The 12,716-nt window shown below is 35.4% G+C and overlaps 2 protein-coding genes across 2 annotated transcripts in view; both read right to left on the reverse strand.

The window, feature by feature from the left end:
* The window catches only part of LOC21412760 (5-methyltetrahydropteroyltriglutamate--homocysteine methyltransferase), an 8,925-nt gene extending 5,873 nt beyond the window's left edge, over positions 1-3,052 (reverse strand). The window contains exons 1-6 of the mRNA XM_024166592.1: positions 2,856-3,052; positions 1,411-1,764; positions 1,227-1,314; positions 678-805; positions 197-588; positions 7-119 (exon numbers count right to left, since the gene is read on the reverse strand). Coding sequence (XP_024022360.1) covers positions 7-119; positions 197-588; positions 678-805; positions 1,227-1,314; positions 1,411-1,764; positions 2,856-2,980 — 1,200 coding nt within the window. The 5' untranslated portion in view covers positions 2,981-3,052. The remainder of the gene's footprint in view (positions 1-6; positions 120-196; positions 589-677; positions 806-1,226; positions 1,315-1,410; positions 1,765-2,855) is intronic.
* A 4,372-nt stretch (positions 3,053-7,424) lies between these two features.
* On the reverse strand, positions 7,425-12,716 carry LOC21392700 (5-methyltetrahydropteroyltriglutamate--homocysteine methyltransferase). The gene is made up of 12 exons (XM_010099628.2): positions 12,604-12,716; positions 11,159-11,512; positions 10,975-11,062; positions 10,426-10,553; positions 9,945-10,336; positions 9,704-9,867; positions 9,216-9,296; positions 8,939-9,105; positions 8,740-8,845; positions 8,394-8,644; positions 8,109-8,310; positions 7,425-7,944 (listed from the first exon to the last, which is right to left on the reverse strand). Exons 2-12 carry the CDS (start codon positions 11,506-11,508, stop codon positions 7,576-7,578), a joined length of 2,298 nt encoding a protein of 765 aa, XP_010097930.1. The 5' UTR covers positions 11,509-11,512; positions 12,604-12,716; the 3' UTR covers positions 7,425-7,575.

Below are 12,716 nucleotides of genomic sequence, written 5' to 3' on the forward strand. Positions count from 1 at the left end.
AACTACTTTTTGAGCAGCAAATGCAAGCCATGACTTGATCTCTTTGTCTAACTTGGTCTCATTCACGAGATCAACAGCAGTGTGGAGAAGAGAGCAGGATGTGGAGACAACAAGCTTGTCTGCAGAAAGTAACCATACATACTCAAAATTTTGGCGCAAACATTCCGAACTGATAATAAACTTAAATAGTGGGTACCTTTTCCAACGATTCCCTCCAGAGCCTCCAGAGTACTGAGGGAAGATGCAAGATCATTGGCCCATATATTCCTTCCATCAACCACCCCAGCAAATAAGTATTTCCCAGAAGGAAATCCGCCCTTGATCAAATCAAGGGTCTTTGTTCCTCGGACCAGGTCAAATCCATACCCAGTAACACCCTTCAAACCAGTAAGTGTTTTGAATGCCTCAGCAGTAACATCAGCAAAGTACGTTTCAATCACAACATTCAAACCGGATAAAGATGATTCAAGCTCAGAGTAGGCGTGAGTAAATGCTTGCAATTGGTGAGCATCAAGATCCTTCACAAGAGTGGGCTCATCAAACTGGACCCAGGTAGCACCAGCAGCCTTGAGTTCAGCCAGAACCTCCCTACATTCAAATGCAACCTTGGTGAGATAATTGAACGCAATTGGCTACATAAATAACTAATTCTCAAATAATAATACCCAAAGTCTTACTTGTAGACAGGAAGAATACTGCCAATGAGAGACAATAGGGAAAAGGACTTCTCAACTCCCTTTGCTGGTTTTGATAGCAACAAGTAAGATACTGGGCCAACAAGGACTGGTACAGTCTCAACCCCAAGCTGTAATCAGAAAATAAGAAGTTACAACAATATAATTGCCCGTGAGGCGATGATGGGGAGGGGAGAAAAGAAACTGGTCTTTGTAATGAATTCATTTCAGGTAAAACAACTACAGTAGTTTGAGCTGCCAATCATCAAATCAGCCTTGGACTTTAGTACAAGAAATCTGAATCGTCACTTGGAAGTCAGTCTTAATATTGCATGCATTACTCAAAATACTTTCATTTTCCTTTATTTTTTTCACTCAATGGCAAATATAGCAGTGCTTGGTTTTTATTTCTGTAATTGAATTACAATGACAACTACCCTGACAATGAATCATAGCAATGCTGATTTTAACACGGATTTCCCCTCATTTTCTTAAATTATTAAACCAGTTGATAGCATTACAAGACTTGTTCTGGAACTTTGGAATACTTACAGCTTTTGCCTCCTTGTATTCCTCGACTGCCTTGTGTGATGCATAAGAGAACTTAATTTCTGGGCTCAATTCAGGGACAATGTAGTGGCTACACAAAAGAAATATGTCATTAACTGTTTATTCAAAAGCAATATACGCCAAATTTACTGGTGGCTTTAAAATTGAAGACATGAATGCCACTTACTAGTTGGTGTCAAACCACTTGGTCATTTCCATGGCCGGAACAGAGGCATTTCCCCTAGCCATGGAGAAGTAAACATCAAAGCCAATCTCACCACCGTTCCAACCATATCTTGGGGGTACAGCACCTAGCATGGCTGTGGTGTCCAACACCTGATCATAGTAGGAGAAGGTGTTGCTAGGAATATACTTGATCCCAGCTTCAGACATCTGCTTCCAGATGGATGCCCTGAGGTCTGCTGCCACCTTCTGCAAATCCTCAGCACTACTCTTCCCATCCCAGAAAGATTCCAAGGCAAACTTGAGCTCTCTCTTGGGTCCCACACGGGGATAACCGACGATGTGGGATGCCATTGCTCTGTCCCACGATATGAACCAAAAAACATTAAATTTCTATCATGATAATAGACGATTGTCATACAGTCCTACATGCTTATAATCTTGAGAAATTCATTAAATTGAACAAAATATTGAAATGCCATTCAAAACGACCATTCGCTTGGCAATCACATGAAAGATCTCAAGTAGAGAAAAATACAAAATAAACAAATAATGCATTATTATCCTATGAACTGTTTGATAACTACCATGTAATAACATCCTACATTGTATCAAAGTACCAGAAACAACGAATCTGCAGTCTGTACTCTTGACATTGAATGTTTTGCGTGATTTCCACATTACAACTCAGATTAACGTATCGCCATCTAAAATATTAATTTAAAAAAAAAAAGATACAGAGAAGTGACTACTGACGCAAAATCTTGCTCTACGTTAAAGGCGTTGGAGACAATACGAATAAGAATTACAGGGAAGAAAACTAACGATGTCAGAGACAAACATATATGATAAGACATGAAAAAACACTTCAGTTCAGACCTGAATAACCTTTAACCAGGAATTCCATATACTACAACAAAGGAAATCGAATCGAAAACAAACGATTAGTTTCACATATACATATGCATATATGTGTGTGTGTAATAAAGAGAAAACAAACAATTAGCTTTCATACACACACACACACATAAATCGACATATATATACATACATATGTCATATATTGTATATACAAACCAGATCCGACACAACTAACTCTTCCAATCACACTCACCAACTCCACTTGGAATCTAAGAAACGATCCAAGCAAAATTCTTAAAGATCTATGAACGAAACAAGAAAATCGACGCAAAAACCTCCAAAATCAAGAATTATCACATCATAAACACAAATTTCCGTTCCGTTCCGACCACAAAACGAACAAATGAAACAACAAACGCTTAGAAAGCAACGACATCAGCAGAAGCAAAAGCAACAAGAAGCGCCATAACCAGATCTGGAGCAATTGAGCGAAGTTACGATCTATAACTCAGATTTCTTGCAACATTTACGAAGAAGTAGAACTCCATGAGAGAGCAAGAGAGAGAAAGAGATAGAGAGAGAAAATACCTAAAGGAAAAGCGGACGAAGGAGAGGCGTGAAGGTGAGAAATGGAGAGAAGAGAAGGCGATTGGTGTGAAGGTGAGAAGAGAAGAGCTCAACGGCGCGAGTGAACGAAGAGAAGCTTTGTGCATTTATAGTAGTGCTAGTCTAGTATTGTCTATCTATCTCTTCCTTTCTCTCTCTCCCCCCCTCTCTTTGTCCCTCTTTTTTGGATCTCACCCAACTGCGATTCTTGTCGGTGAGAAAAAATAAAATAAAATAAAACACTTAAAAAACAAATCTCACCTTTTTTATTTATTTATTTTTTTTCATTTTTCCCCTTATTAAGGAAATAAAATAAGTTGGTTTTTACATATAAAAATAGTGGTCTTGATTTTGGTGCATACTGCATATGGTAAGAGGAGGACGGTGGACACGTGCAGTCACCTTAAAAATCGGGATAATTTGGCCGTGTTTAAAGGTTTTGTTTTATTTTTCACATTTTTTTTTAAAATAAAATAAAAGAAAAATATCGTTGAACACAATTAAAGATAAAAAATAAAAATAAAAATGATTTTTTAGTTTAGTATAAAATGAGAGAGAAATAAAAAATAATTTTTAATCATTTTCATTTTTTATTTTTATTTTTTTCTCTCTCGAGCACATAAAGAGTCATTAATGAATTTTTTTATACTGAAAATAATATTTTCATAAAATTACTAAACACATTTTTAAAAATAATTTCTGTCTGAAATTAAAAATATTTTTATTTTTTTTCATATAGAAAACAAAATTATTTTAAAACTAGTTTACCTTTTATATTCCTCTAATAAAATTATACACTACCTTCCCACGGTGTCAAAGAAAAAAAAATGGAATTCTGTACGTTTACTTTCTGAATTTTTAGAATTTTGGTGGTATTTAATTTTGATATTTTACCGCGCCAATGTGTTACTTTTATGAATTTCATTTCGATTTTGGTTACATTACAAAAAGAGGCTTGTTTTGTAAAGTGTCCAGAAAAAAATTGTCTAAGACCGTTCGGTCTAGTAGTACCGAGCAAAGTTTGAGTCGAATGGAATTTATAAAGAGAGAATTACGGGTTTAATTTCACATGGTATAAATAAAAAGTGTCCAAAAAAAAATTATGGTGATGATTAATACCCACAAACACGCATTTAACGCCCTTAAGATGGAGCATTCTTTGGTGCCAACACCATTGGCATAGACATGGGTCGTAGTAGGCGACATACTCTATGGATTTTTTTTTTTTTTTTTTTTTTGCTCAATCGTTTTTTTTTTTTTTTTTTTTTTTTTAATTTTTTTTTTTTTTTTTTTTTTTTTTTTGAAGTGTACTCTATAGCATTTGACCTATAGTAAAAATTACACTATATGGTTATGTGAGTAAAGTTAAAATATAGCAAGTTTTTTTTCTAAAATGTTTTAGGAATAAATTACATTATATTCACATTTAATACTACAACATTATTGTAATAATCATATTTTTTTTGCTATTTATTATATATTCTAATTTATTTATTTTTGCTATATTTTAATTTGATTATAAGATTTTGCTATACATTTAACTTCTCCATTTGACATTTCTTGATCTTGACTTATAAGAATTGTGGTTGGTGCCCTCTCTCCCTCGTTGATTCGAGAAATGACTTAAACAACCATTCAAAGAAGCATTTGTCTCATCCAATATTAATGCACAACCAAACGTAATATTTTGCCAACGATGATTAAAATTTAGTACAAAATGTTGTATCATCATCTCCAAAAAAAAACAAAGGCCTTCTTCACTTTACCAATTCGAATTTTCAATTTTAAGTTTTTACAGTTAAAAACTCTAAAAAATATCACATTTAACTTTTTCTGTTACAGTTAAAAACTATCAGAAAATATTATATATCAACCCGAATTAAAAACTCGAATCCATAAAGCGAACGAGACCAAACATGATTAGCATTCAAATGTATAAAATAATTTCTTTAAAATTATTTGAAGTTAATTAATTGATATAATGGATTTAAAGAAAGTATTTATGATAATTTTGTTCAAACACTTAAATACTTAGGCCTTGTTCATTTCACCGATTCGAGTTTTCAGTTTTAGATTTTTACAGTAAAAAACTTTTAGAAAATGTCACATCTAACTTTTCTGCTACAGTGATAAGCTCTAAGAAAATATTACATCTCAGCTTGAATTGAAAACTCGAATTCGTAAAGTGAACGAAATAAATAACTTCTCAAATCTCAACGTCAACTGCTTGATATATTGAATAACATATATAAAATAATTAAATTAAGCCATGATATCACGTGGCTTGGAAAAAATTGATTTTGACAATGCTAGCTAGCATGTTGATATTATGTATAATGTCTGAATTCAACAACTTATGGGCACACAACCATCGAGATTGTCGTATTTTTAAACTAAGGTTGGGTTACCATAGGCCAATGAGCATCTTTCAAATGGTTTGACTAACTAAAAAAACAAAAAAAAAACAAATCATGACCGAACTCTATTATGAAAAAAAAAAAAAAAAAAAAAAAAAAAAAAAAAACCCTACCCACTTTGGCACTTTCCATTCTGTTCTTTGTAATCCGTTTAACTTTTTTTTTTTTTTTTTTTTTAGAAAATCAATAAATATCATGTCACGAAGTTGGTGGGTTGGGTGATGCGCCACTATTTTGGATCATAGTTTTGTTTGGAATTAATTCTTTTATTATTTGGAATGAAAATAAAACATATAGGTAGGATTTGGTTTTAAATTGTTATGTGCATCAATTTCTATTAATTTTACAAATTCTCTTTATTTTGAAGTGATTTGAACTAGATTTATCGCTCATAAACACAACAAAAGTGGCTTGTTCTTTTGGAAGTTTTAGAGCCCGTTTGTTTTCTGTATTCATCTCTGATTCTGAATCATGATTCATGATTCTCTACAGTATTTTCTCTCATAAAAAATACATATAAAATGAGAATAATTTTGAATCATGAGTCTGAATACACGAACCAAACGAACACTTATTGTTATGTGGTTTCAATCATTTGACTTTGTCAAATTTTATCAAACTAGTATAAAGATTAATTTAATAGTAATAACCTTATACTAAACAGTAGAAATGTGTATTATTCCTCTTTAAATAAAAAGAAATCAATGTTTTCCTTATTTTTTAACAAGATTTTTTTACATCAACTCATTAAGGATATAGTAGGTGAGATAGAACCAAACTTATGAAAAACACCATGTTTGGTCTATCTTATTAGGAATATCATTATTATTGTTTTTATTTAAAAGGTCTCAATCCTAATTTCCAAAGATGACAACTTCTAATTTTGTTTGAGTTCATATTAAATTAGGACAGAGATTTTTGCTTTCAATTCTTTAGTTTTTATACAACATTCTCGTTATTAAATTTTCGTCTCTAAGCTCCTTGATTAGTTGAGTTTCAAAATTTCATAGGGTTTCATAATTTTGTTGCATGAGAAAAAGAAAGGCAGAAAAGCCATACCCATGACCTGATCTATGCAAAAACAACTTGATAACGATATTCCACACTAGGCGTGTTTATATGATCCAATCATCAAATTGATCGATCCATTTTTAATTGATAATTGATCTCAATTGAATTAGATTGGATGGAATCTCTTTAAAACTGACTTGGATTAGTTTGAATGTTAATTTTACTTTCAAAACACCCGATCCAAACCAATTCAATCCTTATATGTGACATAAAAAAAATAAAAAATAAGTTTTTTTTTTTTGTTTAATAATGAATCATCATCAAAGAGAGTAGTAAGTGTGCACAATTGAATTTTTAGATTTTGTTCTATTTCTTTGTTGTTTTTTCATAGTTTGGAATAAATTGTCTGTTGCAACTTTCAAGTTTGTAATTTGGAGTTTATATGCATTTTTTTTTTAGATTTATGAATATATATATATATATATATATTTTTTGAACTACAACATTTAAATTATGTTAAAAAGATCTAACAAACAGGTTCAATATGAAAATAAAAATTAATAAATGGAAAAAAGAGATAAATACTCTTTAAAAGTGCATGAGTCAAGATTTCTATCTCTTAATCTTGATTACTAATTTTTTTAGTTAAATAATTATACTAACAAAAACGTATTAATTAAGAATGAAGGATAAAAAACCAGATGCATTTCTAAAAATAAATTCTGCAATTTTCAAACTGACGTTACACTAATAATCGGTGGATTGGATAGAATTTCTAAAACCGACCGTTAATTGAATTGGCTGATATATGGTTAAAATAAGTTGGATTAAATTGAATGAGCGCCCCTATTCCACATGAGCAAAACGGCCGGACTATGTGTCTGCATGAGTGGCGGCCAAAACGGCAACACAGACGGAAAGGAAGGGCGAAATTGTTTGATTTTGAATATTCCACTTATTCCATCCACTCTCATATAATGATACAAACGAATAAAGAAGAAAGAAGAGCAAAGAGACGAGGATTTATGCTTTATAGTAAATGAACATAAAAAAAAGCCCCCTGGAGGAGTAAATAGAAAAAAAAAAAAAAAAAAAAAAAAAAAAAAAAAAAAAACTAAAGACAACGACATCGCCTAATACAAGAAAATACTTCAACCAAAAATGGCTGATGGATTATTATAATCCGCAAACTTGAAGAGAAAATTTTCCCTCACAACAAAACAAAATCACCAATATCACTTATTATCATCAGGAACGCAGACGCCGTAAAAAGCTCACTTGGCACTGGCCAACTGGGAGCGAAGAAGCTTGGCAGCAGCAACCATGTTGCTAAGGGCAGGCTTGACTTCAGAATACTTGCGTGTCTTGAGGCCACAGTCAGGATTGACCCAGAGGATGTTGCTCTCGAGTACAGCGAGCATTTTGTTGATTCGGTCTGCGATTTCCTCTCTGGATGGGATCCTTGGAGAGTGGATGTCGTACACACCAGGGCCAATGCCCGCACCATACTTCACTCCCTCGCGGAACACCGAGAGGAGCTTCTCGTCCGATCTCGAGTTCTCAATCGTGATCACATCGGCATCCATGTCGATAATCGAGTGGATGATGTCATTGAAGTTTGAATAGCACATGTGGGTGTGAATCTGTCCAAGATAAGAACACATACAACCAAAGTTAGATACCAACTTGTGTTCTCAGTATTCTCCAAAAAGAGACTGTTCAACCGCTACATACATACAAGCAAATATACTTATGAAACACACAATGCAGACGCAGAAAACAGTAAGGGCGGATTAGTATACTGAACCTGGGTAGTGTCTTGGACACCGCAATTGGTGATTCTAAAAGAGTGAACAGCCCAATTGAGATAGAAAGCCTCCTCGGACTTCCTAAGAGGCAAACCTTCTCTCAAAGCAGCCTCGTCAATCTGGATAACAGTGATACCAGCTTTCTCAAGATCCTCAACTTCATCCTTGATGGCCAAAGCAATCTGATAGCAGGTCTCAAACCTGAAAGAAGACGGACATTTTAGCTGGGGTGGCCGGGGAATGGCTAAGAACCATAAAGCACTAAATGGTAGGATATTTCATACCTTGGCTGATCATTTCTAACAAACGACCAGTTCAGAATGGTTACAGGACCAGTGAGCATTCCTTTCATAGGTCGCTTAGTTGTACTCTGAGCAAACGACGACCAGAAGACGGTCATGGGCTTGGGGCGACTGACATCACCATAGATGATAGGTGGCTTGACACAACGGGACCCATAAGATTGGACCCACCCATTGACAGTGAAGGCAAAACCAGACAATTGCTCTCCAAAGTATTCAACCATATCATTCCTCTGATTGGCAAGGCAACAATAACAAGGTTTTCATACAAACCCACATTTGTAACTGTAATACGTGTTACATGGAAATTCTAATAGTTCATTCTCACCTCTGGCTCTCCATGTACCAAAACATCAATGTCCAGCTCCTCTTGGAGCTTGACCACTTTCTTAATTTCCTCCTTAATGGCATTGACATATTCTTCCTCAGAGATTCTAAAATTTTAAACAAATATAATTTCAGATAAATTATACTCAAAAAGGTGTTGTGAGATTGAAAGACAGTGATAGCAGAACCAAAACACTCACTTTTTAGCCTTGTATTCACGACGGACTCTTCTTAGCTCGAGGGTCTGAGGGAAGGAACCGATTGTGGTGGTCGGAAGAGCAGGAAGGTTCAACTTCTTTTGCTGGGCATCCAGCCTGGAACTCACATTTGTGGCACGACGGTGGTCAGAGCCCTTCAAAGCAGCAGCCTACACAAACAAGAATTATGGCCCCAGGTAACAAAAATATAATAACTGCAGGCCATTTTAAACATCAACTATAAAAAAGCATATATTTTTCTTATCAAAAGAAGACTTACAGCTTTCTGGACAGCCTCATTTGTCACCCTCGGGGAGGATCTTCTTGAGGCCTGAGCTCCAGCATTGGCAGTGAAGAAAGCCTGCAGACAGATAATGAAATGAGAAACTAAAAGATATAAACTAGGATAAATTATGCTTATGAAGAGCATGATGCAACCAGAGAGAATCGATCTTTTTTACAAAAAACAAACAGCTTTTCTTCGTGTTTTGGGTGGGCACATGAGAAAGGTCTCAAAACGTAAATATTTATATTTCTTGAATATGCCAAACCAAACTACAGATTTCTATTCATTAAATATCACAAACAATTATATGGAGTGGTCAGATATCTGAGAAACTGTCTAACACGAGTTCATGTTAGCAAAAGTAAACATAGAAATACTTCATATTCATAACTATACAAATAAGAAGCATCTTTGTTGACTTTTTTTCTCGTTCTGAAAAAGTAATTTACACCAAACATAAGGTAGTAGTGAGAAGGAAGCACCTCATCCTTTTGTCCAGCCAGGGCCTTAGCCAAGGCATTTACTTCAACTACTTTTTGAGCAGCAAATGCAAGCCATGACTTGATCTCTTTGTCTAACTTGGTCTCATTCACGAGATCAACAGCAGTGTGGAGAAGAGAGCAGGATGTGGAGACAACAAGCTTGTCTGCAGAAAGTAACCATACATACTCAAAATTTTGGCGCAAACATTCCGAACTGATAATAAACTTAAATAGTGGGTACCTTTTCCAACGATTCCCTCCAGAGCCTCCAGAGTACTGAGGGAAGATGCAAGATCATTGGCCCATATATTCCTTCCATCAACCACCCCAGCAAATAAGTATTTCCCAGAAGGAAATCCGCCCTTGATCAAATCAAGGGTCTTTGTTCCTCGGACCAGGTCAAATCCATACCCAGTAACACCCTTCAAACCAGTAAGTGTTTTGAATGCCTCAGCAGTAACATCAGCAAAGTACGTTTCAATCACAACATTCAAACCGGATAAAGATGATTCAAGCTCAGAGTAGGCGTGAGTAAATGCTTGCAATTGGTGAGCATCAAGATCCTTCACAAGAGTGGGCTCATCAAACTGGACCCAGGTAGCACCAGCAGCCTTGAGTTCAGCCAGAACCTCCCTACATTCAAATGCAACCTTGGTGAGATAATTGAACGCAATTGGCTACATAAATAACTAATTCTCAAATAATAATACCCAAAGTCTTACTTGTAGACAGGAAGAATACTGCCAATGAGAGACAATAGGGAAAAGGACTTCTCAACTCCCTTTGCTGGTTTTGATAGCAACAAGTAAGATACTGGGCCAACAAGGACTGGTACAGTCTCAACCCCAAGCTGTAATCAGAAAATAAGAAGTTACAACAATATAATTGCCCGTGAGGCGATGATGGGGAGGGGAGAAAAGAAACTGGTCTTTGTAATGAATTCATTTCAGGTAAAACAACTACAGTAGTTTGAGCTGCCAATCATCAAATCAGCCTTGGACTTTAGTACAAGAAATCTGAATCGTCACTTGGAAGTCAGTCTTAATATTGCATGCATTACTCAAAATACTTTCATTTTCCTTTATTTTTTTCACTCAATGGCAAATATAGCAGTGCTTGGTTTTTATTTCTGTAATTGAATTACAATGACAACTACCCTGACAATGAATCATAGCAATGCTGATTTTAACACGGATTTCCCCTCATTTTCTTAAATTATTAAACCAGTTGATAGCATTACAAGACTTGTTCTGGAACTTTGGAATACTTACAGCTTTTGCCTCCTTGTATTCCTCGACTGCCTTGTGTGATGCATAAGAGAACTTAATTTCTGGGCTCAATTCAGGGACAATGTAGTGGCTACACAAAAGAAATATGTCATTAACTGTTTATTCAAAAGCAATATACGCCAAATTTACTGGTGGCTTTAAAATTGAAGACATGAATGCCACTTACTAGTTGGTGTCAAACCACTTGGTCATTTCCATGGCCGGAACAGAGGCATTTCCCCTAGCCATGGAGAAGTAAACATCAAAGCCAATCTCACCACCGTTCCAACCATATCTTGGGGGTACAGCACCTAGCATGGCTGTGGTGTCCAACACCTGATCATAGTAGGAGAAGGTGTTGCTAGGAATATACTTGATCCCAGCTTCAGACATCTGCTTCCAGATGGATGCCCTGAGGTCTGCTGCCACCTTCTGCAAATCCTCAGCACTACTCTTCCCATCCCAGAAAGATTCCAACGCAAACTTGAGCTCTCTCTTGGGTCCCACACGGGGATAACCGACGATGTGGGATGCCATTGCTCTGTCCCACGATATGAACCAAAAAAAATTAAATTTCTATCATGATCATAGACGATTGTCATACAGTCCTACATGCTTATAATCTTGAGAAATTCATTAAATTGAACAAAATATTGAAATGCCATTCAAAACGACCATTCGCTTGGCAATCACATGAAAGATCTCAAGTAGAGAAAAATACAAAATAAACAAATAATGCATTATTATCATATGAACTGTTTGATAACTACCATGTAATAACATCCTACATTGTATCAAAGTACCAGAAACAACGAATCTGCAGTCTGTACTCTTGACATTGAATGTTTTGCGTGATTTCCACATTACAACTCAGATTAACGTATCGCCATCTAAAATATTAATTTAAAAAAAAAAAGATACAGAGAAGTGACTACTGACGCAAAATCTTGCTCTACGTTAAAGGCGTTGGAGACAATACGAATAAGAATTACAGGGAAGAAAACTAACGATGTCAGAGACAAACATATATGATAAGACATGAAAAAACACTTCAGTTCAGACCTGAATAACCTTTAACCAGGAATTCCATATACTACAACAAAGGAAATCGAATCGAAAACAAACGATTAGTTTCACATATACATATGCATATATGTGTGTGTGTAATAAAGAGAAAACAAACAATTAGCTTTCATACACACACACACACATAAATCGACATATATATACATACATATGTCATATATTGTATATATAAACCAGATCCGAAACAACTAACTCTTCCAATCACACTCACCAACTCCACTTCGAATCTAAGAAACGATCCAAACAAAATTCTTAAAGATCCATGAACGAAACAAGAAAATCGACGCAAAAACCTCCAAAATCAAGAATTATCACACCATAAACACAAATTTCCGTTCCGGTCCGACCACAAAACCAAGAAATGAAACAACAAACGCTTAGAAAGCAACGACATCAGCAGAAGCAAAAGCAACAAGAAGCGCCATAACCAGATCTGGAGCAATTGAGCGAAGTTACGATCTATAACTCAGATTTCTTGCAACATTTACGAAGAAGTAGAACTCCATGAGAGAGCAAGAGAGAGAAAGAGATAGAGAGAGAAAATACCTAAAGGAAAAGCGGACGAAGGAGAGGCGTGAAGGTGAGAAATGGAGAGAAGAGAAGGCGATTGGTGTGAAGGTGAGAAGAGAAGAGCTCAACGGCGCGAGTGAACGAAGAGA

This window comes from Morus notabilis, unplaced genomic scaffold (genome assembly GCF_000414095.1).
Source record: "Morus notabilis unplaced genomic scaffold, ASM41409v2 Scaffold1604, whole genome shotgun sequence".
Classification (NCBI taxonomy): domain Eukaryota; kingdom Viridiplantae; phylum Streptophyta; class Magnoliopsida; order Rosales; family Moraceae; genus Morus; species Morus notabilis.

Bases quoted from the DNA above. Each gene is read 5' to 3' on its own strand.
- LOC21392700 (XM_010099628.2), bottom strand. From the start codon at position 11,508: ATGGCATCCCACATCGTCGGTTATCCCCGTGTGGGACCCAAGAGAGAG. The intron at 9,868-9,944 runs GTACCCACTATT...TACTTTCTGCAG, and splicing joins GGAGGGAATCGTTGGAAAAG to ACAAGCTTGTTGTCTCCACA. The intron at 8,645-8,739 runs GTGAGAATGAAC...CTTGCCAATCAG, and splicing joins TGGTACATGGAGAGCCAGAG to AGGAATGATATGGTTGAATA.